Source organism: Mytilus edulis, chromosome 5 (genome assembly GCF_963676685.1).
Source record: "Mytilus edulis chromosome 5, xbMytEdul2.2, whole genome shotgun sequence".
Classification (NCBI taxonomy): Eukaryota; Metazoa; Mollusca; class Bivalvia; order Mytilida; family Mytilidae; genus Mytilus; species Mytilus edulis.
Window position 1 is genome coordinate 1202604 of NC_092348.1, and position 22142 is coordinate 1224745.

Below are 22142 nucleotides of genomic sequence, written 5' to 3' on the forward strand. Positions count from 1 at the left end.
GTGACGGTAAACGTTGGGGCTGCTTGCAGTCGTATTTTATGTAACGGAGGAGACTCTGGTGCACTGTAGGGTTTACCTTTAACTCTTCTACATATATGAAGTAATTTACGCGTAAATGACCCAACGACAGAATCCAAAATGTTTGACGGACTTGTGTAACCGTGGCATTTACTCCCGAATGCTAAAATAGTTCGTGTGAGTTCAGAAATTGTCGAAGGTAGTAAATATTACAACTTGTTGAATCTGAGCATTTTTTTCGTATGTGTCTTGTTTTAGTATTCAGATAGAATTTATGTCGGTAGAATTTCATCCTCAACGTCCTCATTCTTTGTTAAAATTTAGAATTTCTGCATCCAAGGCACAAATAATCTTCTGTTGGGAAAGTGTTTCTATCAATTTTCTACTTTCTTCTATCCCAAAACCCTGCTCTTTATCAGATTTTCATGATAGTCTTGTTATGTCCTGATCCTACCGCTTTAAGTTTAATTTCCATAGCGTCACGGCACTAAAATGAATTGAAATAAACGAATAAATCTCTATACTTTGCGTTGTGTTACTTTTATGGTCAAAATCCATATATAAGGCGCCTATACAGAGGTACGAAGTAAGAAATAAGACGTAAATTACACGAAACATAACGTAAACTATTTGAACTATATCATCATCATGAAGATTGCGAGATAAGGATGATCTTACCAAGGCCCTGTGTCCTTTCATCTGATGTTTTGACGATTTATTCATGAATGAAAAAGACAATTTGATATGTGTATATACCGGCAGAGTATAATTTTATTTTGTACTGGAAAGTGACAATAAGGTTTTCGTTTATGTAATCAATTGTAATAAAAAGTACTACACATGATCTGTCCAATGCATAGATATGATTTGATATTGAGCATTCTTGTCCTCATGACACGGAGAAGCAGACCTGTCAACAGCTCTAGTTTGGAGACGAATGAGAATAGGAATTGACAAATAAAAAATGAGTATATAACAGGTAAGAACAATTGCCATATGAAAACGAAAATATTGTTGTAGTTAAACACTGCTTCTTTGTTAGTTTACCTTAGCATGAAATGGAAACAGCTTACATTTTGTTACCTGTGTATTTATAAAGGTACATTATTATATCTTTAAATTTAAAAACCATGGGTGTATACTTAGGTATAACTAGGAAGTTATTGATATAAATAACTTGCATACTTCCTGTTCAAAATGAAAAAGACGCACATATTATTTATCATATACGTCTGTTTTAAATGTGAGTATAGTTACATACCGGTTTTTCTCAAAGTACTATCTCGTGCATGTTTCGATTAATGCATGTAATATTTGCCTTTTTGATAAATACAAAACATCTTGACGACATGCATGATGTGTTTCAACAAACATTATCAGATAATTTAGTTCAACGCCATTAATTGAACTGTAAGGATAGCAGCAGTTTAAGGTTTCAACTCCCTCAGGCAAAGTTGACTTTAGATAAATTTGGCTATTTATTTTAGGTATTTTTTGTCATGTAGCTCTTCAACGGGTTCGGTACTTATACATCTTCGGATTTCAAAAGTTTGGCTTTAAGCGTTCCTGATGAAGGTAAATCCAGAAAAGCGCTTCGGACGCATGAAATTTTTAAACGTGCTGTTTTCCATTTTTTACAACACTTGGTCGATACCTCTGCTGGTGGACTATCAGTCCACGAGGGTATTTTCAGCTCAGTAGTCAGTACTGACATGATTTAACAAACTTTTTCTGAAATTATCCGTTTATAAATTTTGAAATTATTAAGAAACTAAGGTTTCAAATCCCTCAGGCAAAGTTGACTTTAGATGAATTTGGCTATTTATGTTAGGTATGTTTTTCTTATAGCTCTTCAACGGGTTCGGTTCTTATACATCTTCGGATTTCAAATGTTTGGCTTTGAACGGGCCTGATGAAGGCAAATCCAGAAAAGCGCTTCGGACGCATGAAATTATTAAACGTGTTGTTTTCCATTTTTTAATGAAAGAGGGACAAAAGATACCAGAGGGACAGTCAAACTCACAAATCGAAAGCAAACTGACAACGCCATGGCTATAATTAAAAAAGGACAAATAGACAAACAATAGTACAAATGACACAACATAGAAAACTAAAGAATAAACAACTAAAAATAATGAATCATACATACAAAAATAAAAACACGAAACAGTGTTCCAAAGATTATATAACTGATCTCTAATATAAAAAATAAGAAAAGTATAATTGCCAATAACACAACACTCCACAAAAGACCAAATGACTCCTGAATTAACAAATATAGGTAACAGTACGGCTTTAATGTAGAAATAAGAATTGGTAAACCTCGGCAGTAGCGGGTTCCAAATCGGCACACTTCAGGCTCAGGCGGGTTTTAAGGTATTAACACCCGATGCTTATATTATCACATATTTCTATTAGGAAAGGGGAGTGTGTGGCTTATGAAAAAAAATGTGAAAATTTACAATTGTCCAATGGAATGAATTGATAACCTAAGTAATTCGGATAAAGCATTATATCATCTCAAACGAATTTAGAGCCTTACAGAACTTGATACGATATTTTAAACCAAACTTCTATTTTTCTTGCTTTATTATTGATGATTTTTACACTAAAAACAAACACAATAGAAATTTTCCTTCTTTTAGGTGTTGCGTTGAATACACCAAAAGTGACAATTATACCCCAATCAACAGCAAAGATACAAGAAAATACAGTATACCAGTTTACGTGTTCTATAACAGTTCAGACTAATTGGAGAAGTGTTATGTTTTTCGACAGTACTATAGGTAGTTCTACTGTTGCATTATTCTTTAACCAAAATGGATGTTTATTTGTTCCATTGTCGTCGGGTTTTCAGGATGTGTATGGAATCACTTGTGGAGCAACACTTGGAACGTTTCTTTTTACAATTAAAAAAGTGACAGAAAAACACAATAATCAAACAGTGACATGCCAAGCTCAGTACGGAACTGGAAACGACTTAGACATCTTTGTTTCTGATTCAGTAGTTATTATGGTTATCAGTAAGTATTTGACTGCATTCAACTTTGACTAATAAACAATTTACAATAATATAGATGATTCGTTGATATCAAAGGACATTGAAGAATACAACAAATAAGAATATAGCCGAACGCGATAACGTACTGAAAACTTGTTCGCAAAACATTTTTCATAGCTTTCAAAACTAACCTCATAAAAAAACGATGCAATTGTATCTTTTTGAAAAGAGAAGGTTTGTTTTCTTCACAAGTGGAAAATATCGTGTATTTAGTACATATTCAATGAAATGTTAATTTTTACTACACTTCCACGAATTATTTTTGAGTTTCAATAGTAATAAGTTGTTTGTTGTTTGTTGTTTCATTATTCCTGGTTTATTTATATCTGTTTCAGTTGCAAACATTTCCCTTTTATTTAAAAAACATACAAACAAAAACGTAGTCGGCACTCCGAAACGACATGATTTATAACAAACATTTATAAAATTATATATTTATAATTTATGAAATTAGAAAAAAAAGGTTTCTACTCACTCAGGCATAGTAGACCTCACTGGATTTAGCTATTTTCTACGTCCTTTTTGGTTATATAGTTTATTGTCTTATTGTTTGTCATGGCGTGAAATTCCTTACGTTTGATAAACATTATTCTAGAAATCTTTGGATATTTCATAATGACAAGTACTTTGACATTACTTTTCAGTTAAAATGCAAATAAAATAAAATAAAATTGATGGCAGCTTGTCATCTCTGGAACTGACGACACTATCCTGTGATAAACAAATATTAAATGTGTCTTACCGTAAACAGGAATAGAAAGATGTGTAACTAATCTGCAAACAACTGATAATCATATATAGGTTTAACGAAAAAATATTTCACCAACACCATCCCATTCGATCAAAGTGATAAAAAAGATACCAAAATTCAAAACGGTAGGTAATTTTTCAAAAGGCAAATCAAATAGCTCAAATATATCCAAATAAAAAGAAACCAACATGTTTTATTGGGAGTTAAACCTCTCACTTCTTTGACATCGCATAAAATTTCACTATATTGGCAACAATGTGCACTACAAAAGTCTAAAAGTCTGAAAAGACCAGTTTTTGTCTTGATTTGCATGAACTTTTACTCGACATTCTTCAAAAGTATGACTTGTGTCTTAATTTTTCTTGACAAATTCTCATTTATATCAAATTTGTATGAAAATTACTTGACATATTCTTGACATTCTGAATATGGTCTTAAAATTTCTTGACAAATTCTTGACATTTAAATACTGTCTTGAAATTTCTCAACAAGTTCTCGACATTCTTATTTTTTCTCAGTATGACTTGACATATTCTGAACATTTTGAATTGTGTCTTAAATTTACTTGAAAGTTCTGAGTTTAAATCTAATGTTTAAAATTATTCAAATTTGGATGTGTTGATATAAAACAATATAAAATTGAGTTTTTAAAATAATTACAAATTTTGATTCCTAAATCGTATAAATTAAATGATTAAAACCAATCATACTGTAGACATATTTCCTTTTACATTCATGACATTAAATGTTTATTTGGTAAAAAAATTATTGTACCAAAATGTGGTTTATATATTAATAGCAAATTATGATGATATACAAATCATTCATTTAACAGAAGAAAAATTGTGTAATGTCATCTGTTGGAATATATATTAAGTATTACACATGGACAGGATGTTCCCCATAAAATTAAGGTATTCCACACCCTCAGAGTACACGCAACTGTCAAATAGAAATTACTGCTTTACCTGTAATAAGCCATACAACTTATTAATTGACCGACCATGCCACTACAATTTAAAAAGTTTGTTCATAGATGAAAATGAAAATCATCATTTTGATGAAAAAAATGAATATTTCCCAAAGATTAAAAGAAAAGTATTATCTACCCCAGGAATAATAAAAAAATGTATTTATAATGAGTTCATTTTCTACAGAAATCATTGGTCTTATGAAATGGGTCCCAAACAGACATGCATAATATAGATCTTAACATTTTTTTCTTTTCCGGAAGGTCAGTTATCAAATTGGAATAAAAAATGTTTTTTTGGTTGTCCTAAAAAATGAACAAGGTTTTTGAATCAATATGGGAACTAATTCTTTGACCTTCAGGAAAGCCCCCCTTCCCTCTTATTTCAGCCACACAAACCCAAAAGATGAATTTTGGGATCCAAAAGAGACGCATGGTCACATTTTAAAACTGCCTTATAGACACCTATTTTAGTAAAGCAAATTTGACTGGCAGTTTTGCGAATGGCAAAAATCTAAATACTGTTTGTCAGCAACTTCAACTTATATTCCAAGTGAAAACAATTAATTAAACGTTTAATAAAAATTAATCAAAATCAAACTACTTGGGGAATTATTCAGGGTATTCCAACTAAGTTGCACCAAAAGGGTATCTTACTACACAAAATTAATCATTGATTCTTCAAAGTTTAGTTAAGCCATAATAAGTATATAACAGCAAAAGAATGTCACAAATAGTGCAGAATAAGTCTGTTCACATTTATTTTCAGGCGAAATTTATACTGTTGAGACATATTTAAGACTGTCAAGAATGTGTCGAGACATATTCAGACATTATTTAGAATGTCAAGAATATGTCAAGACATATTCAAACATTATTAAGAATGTCAAGAATGTGTCAAGACAGATCGAGACATTATTAAGAATGTCAAGAATATGTCAAGACAGATCGAGACAAATTTAAGACAGTCAAGAATTGGTCGAGACTAATCCAGACTCTTATCAGATGATACAGGAAGTGTCGAGAAATTTTAAGACAATGTTCATACTGTCAAGACACTTGTCAAGAAAAATCAAGAACCTTAAAAGACAAATTCATACAATGTCAAGATTTTTTAAAAATTATTTAAACAAATCAAGAATGTCGAGTAAAAATTCATGCAAATTCAGACAAAAACTGGTCTTTTCAGACTTTTTGACTTTTGTAGTGGTGTGAACAAAACATACAGGTAAAAATATAAAATATTGGGATACATCAGTCAACATTGTGCTATTATTTTGATCTCTATAATACTCTAAATACGTTTTAGTGACATTTGGACTAAGTACATAGGCAAAAATGAAAGAAATGAATTTAAAAAATGATCATGGAACAAGAACACAATGGCGGAATGTTTCAGTAAAGAGCCACGCCACAAGATATTAACAAAATGGACGAAACAGAAAGTAGATGTTCAAAATATGCAAAGACAAATGAAAGAACACTATAACACGTTATTAAGATAATACACAACGTCAGTACCGAGAATATTTACTACAAGACAACAATGCAATATTTATCAATATGGTCTTGGAAAAAGGACGAGACGTTTTTTCCCATAACCCCGTTTGATCTCCTTTAAAAGTAGTTGATACAAAATATAATATTGTATTTTTAATGCAGTTCCATTGACAAGTATAAGTATTTCCCCTGATACAACGTTGAGAAATGTCAAAAGAGATTCACCAGGACCATTCCGGTGTATCGCAACTAGCAGGCCTTTATCTGTTATATTATGGAGGAAAGCAAGAAACGGACAAAATATCGAAGATCTGGCGTCACATGAAGAGCAAATAAGTGAAACAATAGTAGATAGCTATCTAAATTATACAGGAAACGAAGCTGATGAAGGAGTCGACATCTACTGTATAGGACAATATAATGGAACACATATAGAGTCAAAAAGAGTACGACTTCGAATAATATGTAAGTAATCAATTGATGTTTATAAATACAAAAAATCAGAGTATTCATGCTTACTTTCGTAAATATAAAAAAAGATGGCTAGATCAGTTTAGCTTAAAAGAAAAAGTTATGTATCATTTCTGTATTAAATGCTTCGGTATTGAAATGATTCAAAACATACCTTTCGTAGATTGGCCGTTTATCAATCATTAAGATAATTAAATTCAAACGTCCGTCAAAAGCTTACCTCAGATGGATTTGACTATTCGATTCGTTGACCTTGAGTTATATCGGCCATCATGTTGTTTGGTACCTAAACATCCTCGGCTTTCAGACGTTTAGTTTTGGGCGTTTCTGAAGAGGATAAAATCAGAAAATTAATTCGGTCTTTAGAAAAATATACAGTGTTAATCCATTATTGGTTTAATCACTGAAATGAAATTTGTTCTTTTTTGCATTATCGGAGTTAATGATTGTTATGTTTTTCATTTCTGAAAATCGGAGGTGATACTTTATAATTAATAAAGTAAGTTAAACTTATTATTGTTCCTGCTATTTTATATTAATTGAATGATTGACAAGCTTATTATCGCGAGGTCAATTTTTGGTGTTTATCTCTATGATTTGTTTTCTCTTTGATAAATGACGTTTCTAATCATCTCTTTTTCTATTGTAGTGTTAACAATTGAACTGTTTCCTTTTGTTGAAGAGGTGTTTATCTATTTAAAAGCGGACAAGTTCCTATACTATTATATATCATAATTACATAAAGTTGAGAAAAGAACAATAACATTAGAATAATACAGAATGATAAAAATAAGAATGTGTCAAAGAGACAAAAACCCGACCAAAGAACAAACAACAGCAGAAGACCATCAATGGGTGTCAAACGGAGAAAATACCACAGCTTGAGGAGGTCATTAGCTGACTTCTACATATACTTGTGCACTAGTTCAGTAAAAATGGATGTCACTAAACCGAATCATCCATGAATGAACTAAAAACAACATAAGACTAACGAATCCTTGAGGCACCTGACTTGGGACAGGCGCAAAAATGCGGCGGGATTACATTTTTTTCGAGATCTCAACCCTCCCCTATACCTCTAGCCAATGCAGAATTGAGAAAAACAAAGTAATACACACAGTAAGCTGAGCTTAAACAAGTCCGAGTCTGCTGTCAGAATGGGTAACGAAAGAAACTTAACAAAATGACAATGATACATAAACGAACAAAGGACTACTAGCAATTACTGACATGTCAGCCCCATACCCCAATTTAACAGATTGATAGATTATGTCTCCATCATATATAAATCAAGTACATTCCCTCTCGTTAGGCTGTTTAGTATCATCCCATCATAAAATATACGAGAAAAACATAACATGTATCATGCCAACAACTGGATTTAGAATACATGTGTTTATTTCCGATGCAAATCTAGTGAATCAATATTTTAAGGCAGACAGCTAGATACCAGAAACATACTATGCATACATATGCAAGAGTCTGAGCTTGATTTGCTATATGATATAAAAACTAAACTGACGAAAAAAGGTCATTTATTCAAAATCATAAAATGCAAAAAATACATTTTGCAAATAAAACATTTGACACAAAAGTTCATATTTAATATGAAATAATAATACATAATTAATACGAAATTACATCAACTAATATCATATCAATTGAATAAATGACAAAGAATAGCAAAGGTGGGAAGAAAAATCTGCCCCATAAATAAGCATATATACATATCTACTTCAAAAGATAACATTAAGGGAGGTATGTGGGTGGGAATGTTGAACAAATTGTTTGATAAGAATCCCAAGTTAACACATCAAATGCTGATGATAAAAGGAAGTGACCACGGTGCACTTACACGTGAACTCGTGCTGACCCGTAAGATCATTGACCAATAAGAAAAATGAATTCCAATCATGCATTGGTCATACGTGAAATTTCTCTGCACGTGAAAATATGTTATCTAATTTCAACAATTTATCGTTTAATTAAGTAGGACACTCTGACCCTTTGACCAGACTAGAGACATCATACATTTAGAGTATTAATAGCTCACTCTTTTATTTAATACATGTATGGTAATAACCAATTAAAACAGAATTATCTTCTCTACTGTCTTCAATTATTTTATTCCGCTTAATTTTCAATTAGCAAATAAAATTGGTTATTACTAAAATATACAATCCTTAATGACCTGTCGACAGTATCGTAACTATATCACTTTCGAATAAGTGTGTATAAAGGTTTGTTAAGCTTTTGAGGTTAATACCAACATTTTTTGTGCTTTGTAAAGAATATATAAATAAAATTTTGGATGTGAAATACTTGAACGTTTAAGATATCTGCAAGCTGAATTGAATATACGAATGTTGTCCTGTAATTGTTTTGACTAGTTTTTGCCGATGTAACAATTTTACAGTAATACTGATATAATATATATATATATATATATGTAATATACTAGTAAGATTTTATTTGAAAGACAATTATTATGCATTACCGGACTTCTTGGTTTTGGGCCATTTTTATTCATATGTAATTTGGCAAAATGTTCTGAGTATCGAAAATATAAAATCATTGCAATATGGTATTCTTAGTGATGAAAGCATTATATACCGAAGACCACACGTCGAGGATGTTAACAGAAGATCATCTTACTTACTTTAGCAATAAGCAAATCCAATAACACATAGTTGTTGGGCGATGTCACTGCTGAATGGAAGTTTCCTCCGACGATTTCACGGTCTAAGAAGGCAACACTTTGGAGTCCGTGTTGAACATGGTTAACATCAGAAAAACAAAATGAAAGAAAGAAAGTCATGTACAAGGGCTGTTGGCGAAGAATAAGATTTTGACAGTTAAAGAAATTAGTAAAACAAAAGCAACAGTACAAAACTTCTATTCAAAAGTCATAAATCGAGTAAGCGAAAACAAATCTGGGTTACAAACTAACATCGAAAGAAACTAATCAACTATAAGAGGAAAACAACCGAACAACAAAATGATATGATAACGCATAGAATATTAACATTGGTAATTATCTATGGCTTTTATTCTTCAACGTAAAGGTCGTTCTCCGAAAACATGACCAGGATTTGACACACCAGCTAGGTAGGTTGTGATTAGAGCCTATGAGGGTCACTTGATGCTTCATTTTTGGTCTAGATGTGTTTATTACAAAAATTATTACAAAATATGGGGCGATGCTACAGCAGGTGACCCCCTCCGAGGGTGTCACCAAGTTCTCTTCAAGTCTGGGTTGACATGAATTATCATTGTTATTGTCATGAATATAAATAAACTAGTGTTATCAAATGCATTGGTTTACAGTTGTGTTATTCGGTTAACCATCGGAAGGACCGAATATCAGATACATTAAACGTTAACCGGTTAACCGGACTATTTACGATCTTTTATAGGTTCGATGAAAATGTGAATTGAATTCATTAAATAATTTTGGTCTAAAAATGATCGTCGTAATAATTAATCCAACAAATCTATTGTCCTGGTTATTGATTGTTATTGTTAATACTAAAATATGAAATTAATAGAGCTTAGACAACTTGTCTATAATCTCGAGGCAAGACCTTAAAAGAGGGACGATAGACACCAGAGGAACAGTCAAACTCATAAATCGAAAATAAACTGACAACGCCATGGCTAAAAACGAAAAAGACAGACAGACAAACAGTAGAACACATGTCACAACATATAAAACTAGAGAATACGCAACACGAACCCCACCAAAAACTGGGGGTAATCTCAGATGCCCCGGAAGGGTAAGTATGTCCTGTTCCACACGTGGTACCCGTCGTGTTGCTCATGTTATAACAAATCCAGTAAATAGTCGGATTCGGTAAGTCACATTCATTAAATAGACATAATTAGTATACATGTTTCTTTTACAAACTTTAAATCAGTAATCTGATTAAATTTTACGATTTCCAATTTACTTCATGTGACATTTCATTTTTTATCTAATATTGCGTAGACCTTCATCCGAAAGTGCCGCCTTCACCGTGCAAAAATCGTATTTGAATTTAAAATCAACGTGAACGTATCGAATGGACACTTGATGGTACGAGTATCAGTCGCAATCATTTAAAATTGAAACAATCCACATCATTTTCTTAGACATAAGGGGAAATGAAAGAATCGACGATATCAGACATTTTCAATTCGACGACATCAAAAAGTTTTTTTTTATTTTTCATAGTAGATACAGTGTATTGGATTATCTAAAGTAAAATTTTATCAGGAATTCTCGCAGACAAGCATGATAATTCCAAAGTACAAACAATAATTCATCGCATAATATAACGTACATTTGTAGGGTACTTTACTGTAGAAAAGGCCTTCTAACATGAACTTAAACTACCGGTTAACCGGTTAATCGGTCGAACGATTATCCAAGTAACCGGTTAGTAATAATTGTACAATTTGACAACACAAAAAAACCCCAATATTTTCCAAAATTTGTATTTTTCAAAATGCTTATGAACGCCAAATGAAAAGTCGCCAAATGAACATCAATATTGGACACCAATAGCATATTCAAGGTAAGCCTATGGGTAATACAAATTTTGCCTTTGAAAAATATATTGTATCTTATTTAGATGCGCCTGATACAGGACCAAGTATACAACAGATACCTGCTGGGAATATAATCACTGGTGATAATTTGATGTTAACATGTACAGTATCAGGAGGAAATCCATTACCAATTCTGTCTTGGAACTGTACTGGTATAAAGACTAACAAAACAAAAGGAAGCGAAGCGTCATACAGTGTTGCGTTTACGGTAAATAAAGCTAACAGCAACATGATATGTACCTGTTCTGTTTTCTATCATCCTGTTTTATCATACAGACCATCTGTACACCATTTGTTGGTTGTGTTCTGCAAGTATATTTACATCAATTTGTTTAAGACAATTTAAGTTACTTGCTGGTTCATGTAAGTTAACTGAGAAATTCGGAAACCATCGTTCATATAGAACTTATAATCCTAAAATAACACAATGAAAAGTTTTGAAAGTGAACAAGGTTCTTCAAGAAGATTGATATACAAGAGTATTTCTGGTAGAGGCAACACACAGATATTGAAAAATTATAAAACACAAAAACCTGCTCTGAAAACTAAACCAAGAGCAACACGAATCCCCTTTTCAACAAAATGTTGGGGGATCTCAGTTGCTCCTGAAAGGTAAACAGATTCTGCTCTATATGTAGCATCTTTCATGTTGCTAATGTAAGTACAAATAAGTGACAGTTCTAGTTGGTTAATTGTTCATACGAGAAAAAGAGCCTGGGATTCTGCTTCAGGCAGTCAAATCATATTCATTTTTTTCTGTGAGAGTGATTTTCATAACGGTTGACCAACTCGTGATAGTGATCTTTAAAAATTAGATGGCATTTCACAATTCATATGAAGCAGTTTTATTTTGAAAACTGATAATTTGATTTTTTTTAAGGTTTGGACACAAGTGTTTGTGAAGCACTTATTACTATAGAACCAGGTTTAATCCACCATTTTCTACATTTGAAAATGCCTGTACCAAGTCAGGAATTTCAAGTTGTTGTTTAAATTTCATTTTTATTAAAAAAAAAATCCTAAATTGATGAAATTCAGTTAATAGATACAAAGAATAGGTCTAGTTTGGTTAAGACTTGGTCGAGTATAGTTCAGACTAGGTCGAGTATGGTTGAGACTAGGTCGAGTACGGTTCAAACTTGGCCGAGTACAGTTCAGACTCGTATAAAACGGTTAAGTACTGGTCAAGTACACATTCATACTGTTAAGTATGGTTCAGACTACAGTCGAGTATTATCAAGTAAATCACAGACGAATTCAGACTGGTCGAGTAAAAATCAGTACAGTCGAGTACAGATATAGGCCATTTCAGACTTTTAATGGTTTGTAGTGTAAATAAAGGCAACAGTAGTATACCGCTATTCGAAATACATAAATCAATAGAGAAAAAACGAATCCGGGTTAAAAACTAAAACTGAGGGAAACGTATCAAATATAAGAGTCATTGTTAACAAATTCATAAGTGTTTTACATTTAAAGGACCACATTGGAAACATATCAAATTATTTTCCTTGATTTATCTTCACCCGAAACGCTCAAACCCAAACATTTCAAACTACTAAAACCTCTAAATAATTTTGAGGCCTCAAGTCCTTATACCGGTATGTATTTACTTATATCGCATAAAACAACCTTTTCAAATACAAAACAAAAAAGGACACAAAATCAAACAAGTAGCATAGAAATTAGTTTTTGATCATATTAATCAGAAATATGTTTCCAATGTTTTCATTCCAGATGTTCCTGAAAAGGTCCCGATTATACAACAGATGCCTACCGGCGGTATTATTTCTGGAAATAAAGTGCAACTAGCATGTTCAACATATGGCGGTAATCCTCTACCCATATTGTCCTGGAACTGTATTGGAACCCTAAAAAACCTTACAACAGGAATCATGGCATCCTATAGTGTCGAATTTATTGTGGACAAAAGTGACAACAACAAAGTGTGCTCGTGTATAGCCACACACATTATTTCACTATACAATCCATATATTCAGCATACTTTGATTGTTCACTGTAAGTTAAACTAATATTACGTTTGTGAAATTTTGTGTGTGGAGGCTCTCTTTTGTATTCTGTTTTTTTTCTCTTGAAAAACATAGATATCGAAGAAAATTTCTAAGCTGTGTATATTGACAGTGTCATATGTCAATTTTGTTAACACGTAATAACTTTGAAGGTTAAAAGATCCCTACTTTGTTTTGTAAGATACGCATAGAATTTAAAAATTGGTGACTCACATGATTGTCTGTGGCTTTTATTCTTCAACGTAAAGGTCATCCTCCAAAAACATGTTTAACCCCGCCGCATTTTGCGCATGTCCCAAGTTAAGAGCCTCTTGCCTTTGTTAATCTTGTATGATTTTTAATTTTAGTGTCTTGTGTATAATTCGGAGTTTAGTATGACGTCCATTATCACTGAACTAGTATACATATTTTAAGGGGCCAGCTGAAGGACGCCTCCTGGTGCTGGAGTTTCTCGCTACATTTAAGACCCATTGGTGGCCTTTGGCTGTTGACTGCTCTAGGGTTGTTTTTTTTTCGCTTTGACACATTCCCCATTTCTTTCTCAATTTTATTTTTACAGAGTTTGTCTTTAATGCCGTGTGGAGACAGTAAAGTGCTTCACCGTGCCTAAGGTTTATGCTCTTATGTTATACTAGATTTTGGAGTGTGTGTCCGAGCTAGAACCTCTCTGTGTTTATTACTTTAGGAATATTTATCAAAAAGTGGTATTTTAATATTCAGCCCCATACATCTATTTAGTTAGACGTTAGTCAGAACATTGATATACCCTATCGATTGTTAAATTTGTCGGGTAATTTATGACAAAAAGCCTTTGACGTCTTTAACCGAACAGTTTTCTCATTTTCACATTATTCAATTTACTGTGTGTTGGTTCATATTCTGGGCGCCAGTCTTTGCTCCTTTCTGATAAATCCACGTCCCCCAAACAGATATGAGGCTTAGAAATGGAAAAATATTAAATACTAAACTCGTTCAAAGGGTATCACGTCTCAATCTTTAAAATCGCTTATCCAAAAATCCTACCATCGCTAACATTTTTAACAATACAAATCGTGGTTACTATTGATAAGTGTCATGCCAAAAACTGACTTACATATCCACGTCTTTCCACCAACAATACGGTAAGGTCCATGTTTAATGGTCGCACATTTTCTTTAAATTTTAAAACTGATATAACTAGAAAAACAAAGAGTATTATTTATTTACTCATATGAAACAAACCGGGATGCGGTATTTAGTACGTAGGTGAAACTGGACGATATTTATCTAAACGCACGCAAGAACACCTATATCGTTTTAAAAGACCAAATAAATTCAAAAGTATCATTAGAACCTTAGCTGTATTTGGCAAAACGTTTAGGAATTTTGATCCTTAATGCTCTTCAACTTCGTACTGTATTTGAACTTTTTGGATTCTAGCGTCACTGATGAGTCTTTTGTAGACGAAACGCGCGTTGACATATATATATATATACAAATTTAGTCCTGGTATCTATGATGAGTTTATTCACAACCACTGGGTCGATGCCACTGCTGTCGGAGATTTATTCCCCCGAGGGTATCACCAGCCCAGTAGTCAGCACTTTTTTGTGCTGACATGAATTATCATTGATATGGTCATATTTATAAATTAATTGCTTACAAAATTTTGAATTTTTGAAAAACTAAGACTTTTTGTACCTCAGGCATAGATTACCTTAGCTGTATTTGGCAAAATGTTTAGGAATTTTGGTCCTTGATGCTCTTCAACATTGTACTGTATTTTGCCTTTTTAACTTTTTTGGATTCGAGCGTCACTGATGAGTCTTTTGTAGACAAAATGCGCGTCTGGCGTATACTTACACAATTTAGTCCTGGTATCTATGATGAGTTGATAATTATCAACATCTTAAGAAGCACAGTCATCCTATTAAATGTTTAACAGTTCAACCTTTATAAGTAGTAAATACACAGCCTGGTAAATATCAATCAAAGTTTGTACGATCACGGAAAATATTTGAAATAAATTGGATTAAAAAATCACAGACAGTCTACCCTCTCGGTCTTAATAATGAGATTGTAACAAACCTAGGGTTGATATAAACTGTATAACCATCATTCGGGAGGAGTGGAATCAACGGCAGTGTAAAGAAACAGATTTGTAATAAACATTACACATGTTACAATGATATTTATTTCAACAGTATTTTCATTTCTTCTTTCAATATAATACACAACAAATACACATTAATCATTCAACAGTCAAAACATTGCATTGGGTGGTCAATATAATGTAGTTAACAGTTCAAAAGCTGAATTCAGAATGCCAGGTTTATCTTCAAGATCCTATTTATGTATTTTTGGGACAAACGATGACGTAAGAGTAAACATCAAATCATCCAATCAAAAGCAAGGTTGCTTATGTCTTTTGGCTAGAAACGTTTATAAAGACAAACAGAATTCGTTTTTCTTAAATAAGGAAACACTATTAAGGTGGTACCTAACACTTTCACTAAAATTAATTTGGCTCGTTTAATTTTCATAAAATTTTGTTTAAGTATTTACTTTGACCCTTTAACAAAAATATAAAAATTTCAAAAATTTTGAATCAACCGTTTTGTCAAAATTTACACTGGTTATATAGCAGTTTGACAAACACCAATTTTGATCATTGAGAAGCTTAATATTCCTTTTACAACACAACGTAATTAAAACGTTTAGCTGACTTTACAGAGTTATCTCCCTGTAGTGTTAGTTTCCACCTTAAGTTGTCCTAACTTTGTCCTTCTTGCCCGAATTATGTTTAAAAGCGTATAAAACTAAAAGAATATTTCTATATACATGTAATGCTGTTTTTATACGGACAGTAAATTCCTTTCTCAATACGGCGTATGAACTTATGTGAAATTAACACAACTTTACGCATTAGATATAATGCTTAAACGAGATCAATGAAAACCCTGTTCTATCATAAATTTAGACAATGTTAATGAAAAGGGAAGCACAAACATAATAAATACGTAATTAATCTGCATTGATAAAGTGTTTACTTAAACAAATAATAATATGAGATCGCAAAGTGAAAGTACAGAATGGTGTCATGACAGGTGTAAACAAGTTGAATCTACCGACAAGATTTGTTAAAATAAATCACTATATGACGGGATAATCAAAGTATTTCATAGGTAAACATTACCAAGATAAAAATATAAAACTGGCCCTTATCGCTTACAAAGTATAAATGGTTAAAATCATGAGTATGAAAGTAAATGCATTTATCAGTGTTTGTGCACTCCAGAGAAGTTGAGCACCCGCAATATTTAAATAAATATATGTTTAAATACAATTAATAACACATTGAATAATAACAATCAACAGTCCAGATTTGTCACAATATCATGAGAATCGGTACTATATCTTGAACCGATTCTGTTTATAAATTTTGGATATAGTTTCACGCCTAGTTTTTGGTGGGGTTCGTGTTGGTTATTCTTTAGTTTTCTATATTGTGTCATGTGTACTATTGTCTGTTTGTCTTTTTCATTTTTAGCCATGGCGTTGTCAGTTTATTTTCGATTTATGAGTTTGACTGTCCTTTGGTATCGTTCGTCCCTCTTCTAAAACCGTTCTCATGGACATAGAAAAATTGCAATAAAAAAAAAAAAAAAAATTCGGACCAACCATACAAATATTTCGGACCTTATTTCTATTTCAAAAAAACAACGGCAGACATTATCTGTTAACCAAGCTCTGTTCGTTGCCTATAAATAATTAAATTTAATTTTAGAGGATTGCAACACTATTTCATATTGCAGTCCTAAGTGTGAAATTGTTCAAATTATAATGGCATACTGTCATTCTAAACTGTTTCCCCTGAAGATCATGAAAAGCATTTTATAAAAATAAAGTATGTCAATAAAGGTTTTGATTTTGTAAATATTGCCGGTATTTTTAACGACCATTCTGTTAAAGACCAAATTCCTGGATATTTTGATAATACTGAACTCCCTCTTATTTGTTTTATTTACAAGAAATCTTCCCGGAAATATTTGTTTAACTAAAGCCAATTTTGTAAAGATGTAAATATCAATGAAAATACACCTGTGTCCTGTAATTGCACGAATTCTGAAAACACGTATGGCCCGGTTTCCCATGTCATAACAGACCTTAACATCGTTTGCAACAAAGAGTTAAAATCAGTCCTCAGTAAAGGACCTAAATATCGTCCCCCGTCAATTATTAATTGGAATGAGTGTCGTAATATCACCCACGACTCACTCCGTACTTACTGTTTGAAATGGGTAAAACGGGAAAAAGCTGACAAAAAATCTTTGGACTCTTTTTTTCATTCAGTTATGAAGATAGTTGATATTCGTATATAACATTTTAAAGAAATTTTACTATTAACAACAACCATAAAACCCCTATTTTGCGTATCAAACATAAACTAAAAGAACTAGTCAAGGAATTTGTTTTTGTCCCGGCTGATAAGGCTGCTAATAATATCATTATTGTTTGACGTAAGTTTTATATTGAGGTTCTGCAAAAGGACATCACGAATTCACCAACATTCAAACTGACTTCATTTTCAGAAAAAAACACATCTGTAACAAACACAAACTTTAAGCTACTTCTTTACAAGCAGAACCAAATATAATGAAAGTCTCAACTATGTACTAGCTTCCGAAGCTACACAAACAACCTTACAAATATAGATTTATTTCATCTTCAAGCCACTGTTCCACTACTAAATTGTCTGTTCTACTTACTAGTACAGTGGGTACAATACAAAATTTGATAATAAATTGTTCAAATAAGGCCTTTGAAAATAGTGGAACTAATTATTTTTGGAGTGTCAAAAACTCGTTGGAAGTACTTGATAAATTGCATGCTAATATTGGTGATTCTGAATCTGTTCAAAGTTTTTTCTACCCTATATACCACTTTGCCTCATATTCTTATTAAGAAAAAATTCAGATCCCTAATAAGCTGGGCATTTACAAAGTCAGAATGCGAGTACATACGTTCAAAATCTTTTAGGTCAGTTTTTAGTAGCAATAAACAAAAGAACTATGTTAATTGGACATACTTTGATACTATATTTGTGCTTGAATTTTTACTTGATAACATTTTTGTTCGCTTTGAGGATTCCGTATATCGTCAAGTTATTTGAATTCCAAAGGAGACTAACTGTGCACCACTTATTGCGAACCTGTTTTTGTATTGTTATGAGTTACAATTTATGACTAAAATTAGCAAAAACCCATCAAAACAACATTTGATGCAAAAATTTAACAATACTTTTAGATATTAGGATACTATGTTGGCTCACAGTAATGGCGACTTCAGTATGTATACTAAGGAAATTTATCCTGTTTTACTTTAAATGAAGCTTATACTAATAATGACCACTGCCCTTTCCTCGATCTTGATATTTATATCATTAACATGATTAACGGGAAGCTTAATACAAAAAGTTATGATAAAAGAGATGATTTTTCATTTCCTATCGTTAAATATCCAATTTTAAATTGTGACGTTCCCTTGTCACTATCTTATGGTGTTTATATATCTCAACTTGAACGCTTCGCTCGTGTATGTAACAACGTATTAGATTTTAGAGTGAGAAATTTATGTATTACCGAAAAAAATATTACACCAAGGTTTTTGATATCACAAACTAATCAAAATATTTACTCAATTTTATCATCGGTATAAGAAAATAATTCGTATATATAACTCAACATGCAGACATCTTATACGTTCAGGTATTTCACATCCAATCTTTTATGGTAATATTCTTTACATAGTACAAAACTGTCAGTTCAGTTTTCACCTCAAAAGCTTACAATACTTTTAAACAGACTTATTAAGAAGGGATATAGTTACGATACTGTTGTCAGGTCATTAAAGATTGCATATTTTGGCTTTAATATTGATTCACTTATAGGGTCTTTGCAACGGAACTAAACACATTTATTAAAAAAACAGTTGTTGGCATGACACGGGTTATGTTATTCTCATATATTTTATGATAGTATGAAACTAAACCTCTAATGGGAGGGATTGTGCCTGATATTCATATGATGAAGACATAATCTTTGAATTAGTTTAATTAAGGTCTGGAGCTGGCATGTCAGTTAACTGCTAGACGTCTGTTGTTATTTATGTATTATTGTCATTTTGTTTATTTTTTTTTGTTACATCTTCTGACATCGGACTCGGACTTCTCTTGAACTGAAGTTTAATGTTCATATTGTTATGCGTTTACTTTTCTACATTGGCTAGAGGTATAAGGGACGGGTTGAGATCTCACAAACATGTTTAACCCCGACGCAATTTTGCGCCTGTCCAAAGTCAGGCGCCTCTGGCCTTTGTTAGTCTTATATGATTTATAATTTTAGTTTCTTGTGTATGATTCGGGGTTTAATATGACGTCCATTTTCACTGTACTAGTATACATATTTTAAGGGGCCAGCTGAAGGACGCCTCTGGGTGCTGGGGATTTTCGCTACATTGAAGACCTACTGGTGTCCTTCAGCTGTTGGCTGCTCTATGGTCGGGTTTTTGTCGCTTTAACACATTCCCCATTTCCATTCTCAATTTTATGACTACGATTTGACACACCAGGTAGGTTTCGATTCGAGCGTCACTGATGGGTCATTTGAAGTCTTAAACACGCGTCTGGTTTACAATTTTTACTCTATACTGTGCTTATTTACAAAATCTGCAGCCCCCATCCTCCCCGAGAGTTTAACTTAGTTCTCAGCACTTTATGGGTTGACATGCATTATCATTAATATGGTTATACATTTCATAAGCTGCATTTGGTAAAACCATTATGACTGTTTTGTCCTGGTCTTTTAAATGTCGTACTTCATTTCCCTTTAGTATGTTTTTTATTCGGACGTCACTGGTGATTCTTTTAAAGCAGGCGTCTACCGTACAAAATCCTAGTATATATGATGAATGTATTTTTTGGGTATTAAATCAAACCGCTTTGCTACATCAAAAGTAGCCAAATGAACACCAATTTCGCATATCCACAGCTTATTCACAGTAAGCCTATAGTTTTTACAAATTTTGCCGTAGAAAAATATATTGTATCTTTTTCAGATGCCCCTGATACAGGACCAAGTATACAACAGATACCTGCTGGGAATATAATCACTGGTGATAATTTGATGTTAACATGTACAGTATCAGGAGGAAATCCATTACCAGTTCTGTCTTGGAACTGTACTGGTATAAAGACTAACAAAACAAAAGGAAGCGAAGCGTCATACAGTGTTGCGTTTACGGTAAATAAAGCTAACAGCAACATGATATGTACCTGTTCTGTTTTCTATCAGCCTGTTTTATCATACAGACCATCTGTACACCATTTGTTGGTTGTGTTCTGCAAGTATATTTACATCAATTTGTTTAAGACAATTTAAGTTACTTGCTGGTTCATGTAAGTTAACTGAGAAATTCGGAAACCATCGTTCATATAGAACTTATAATCCTAAAATAACACAATGAAAAGTTTTGAAAGTGAACAAGGTTCTTCAAGAAGATTGATATACAAGAGTATTTCTGGTAGAGGCAACACACAGATATTGAAAAATTATAAAACACAAAAACCTGCTCTGAAAACTAAACCAAGAGCAACACGAATCCCCTTTTCAACAAAATGTTGGGGGATCTCAGTTGCTCCTGAAAGGTAAACAGATTCTGCTCTATATGTAGCATCTTTCATGTTGCTAATGTAAATACAAATAAGTGACAGTTCTAGTTGGTTAATTGTTCATACGAGAAAAAGAGCCTGGGATTCTGCTTCAGGCAGTCAAATCATATTCATTTTTTCCTGTGAGAGTGATTTTCATAACGGTTGACCAACTCGTGATAGTGATCTTTAAAAATTAGATGGCATTTCACAATTCATATGAAGCAGTTTTATTTTGAAAACTGATAATTTGATTTTTTTTAAGGTTTGGACACAAGTGTTTGTGAAGCACTTATTACTATAGAACCAGGTTTAATCCACCATTTTCTACATTTGAAAATGCCTGTACCAAGTCAGGAATTTCAAGTTGTTGTTTAAATTTCATTTTTATTAAAAAAAAAATCCTAAATTGATAAAATTCAGTTAATAGATACAAAGAATAGGTCTAGTTTGGTTAAGACTTGGTCGAGTATAGTTCAGACTAGGTCGAGTATGGTTGAGACTAGGTCGAGTACGGTTCAAACTTGGCCGAGTACAGTTCAGACTCGTATAAAACGGTTAAGTACTGGTCAAGTACACATTCATATTGTTAAGTATAGTTCAGACTACAGTCGAGTATTATCAAGTAAATCACAGACGAATTCAGACTGGTCGAGTAAAAATCAGTACAGTCGAGTACAGATATAGGCCATTTCAGACTTTTAATGGTTTGTAGTGTAAATAAAGGCAACAGTAGTATACCGCTATTCGAAATACATAAATCAATAGAGAAAAAACGAATCCGGGTTAAAAACTAAAACTGAGGGAAACGTATCAAATATAAGAGTCATTGTTAACAAATTCATAAGTGTTTTACATTTAAAGGACCACATTGGAAACATATCAAATTATTTTCCTTGATTTATCTTCACCCGAAACGCTCAAACCCAAACATTTCAAACTACTAAAACCTCTAAATAATTTTGAGGCCTCAAGTCCTTATACCGGTATGTATTTACTTATATCGCATAAAACAACCTTTTCAAATACAAAACAAAAAAGGACACAAAATCAAACAAGTAGCA

General features: G+C 32.6%; 2 protein-coding genes across 2 annotated transcripts in view; both read left to right on the plus strand.

Moving 5' to 3' along the window:
* The window catches only part of LOC139522641 (uncharacterized), a 217888-nt gene that overhangs the window by 110608 nt on the left and 85138 nt on the right, over window positions 1-22142 (plus strand). The window lies entirely within an intron of this gene.
* On the plus strand, window positions 1180-21382 carry LOC139522572 (nephrin-like). The gene is made up of 7 exons (XM_071316039.1): window positions 1180-1261; window positions 2664-3041; window positions 6463-6765; window positions 11385-11669; window positions 13099-13380; window positions 20487-20671; window positions 21344-21382. The coding sequence occupies exons 1-7, from the start codon at window positions 1216-1218 to the stop codon at window positions 21380-21382; spliced, it is 1518 nt and encodes a 505-aa protein (XP_071172140.1). The 5' UTR covers window positions 1180-1215.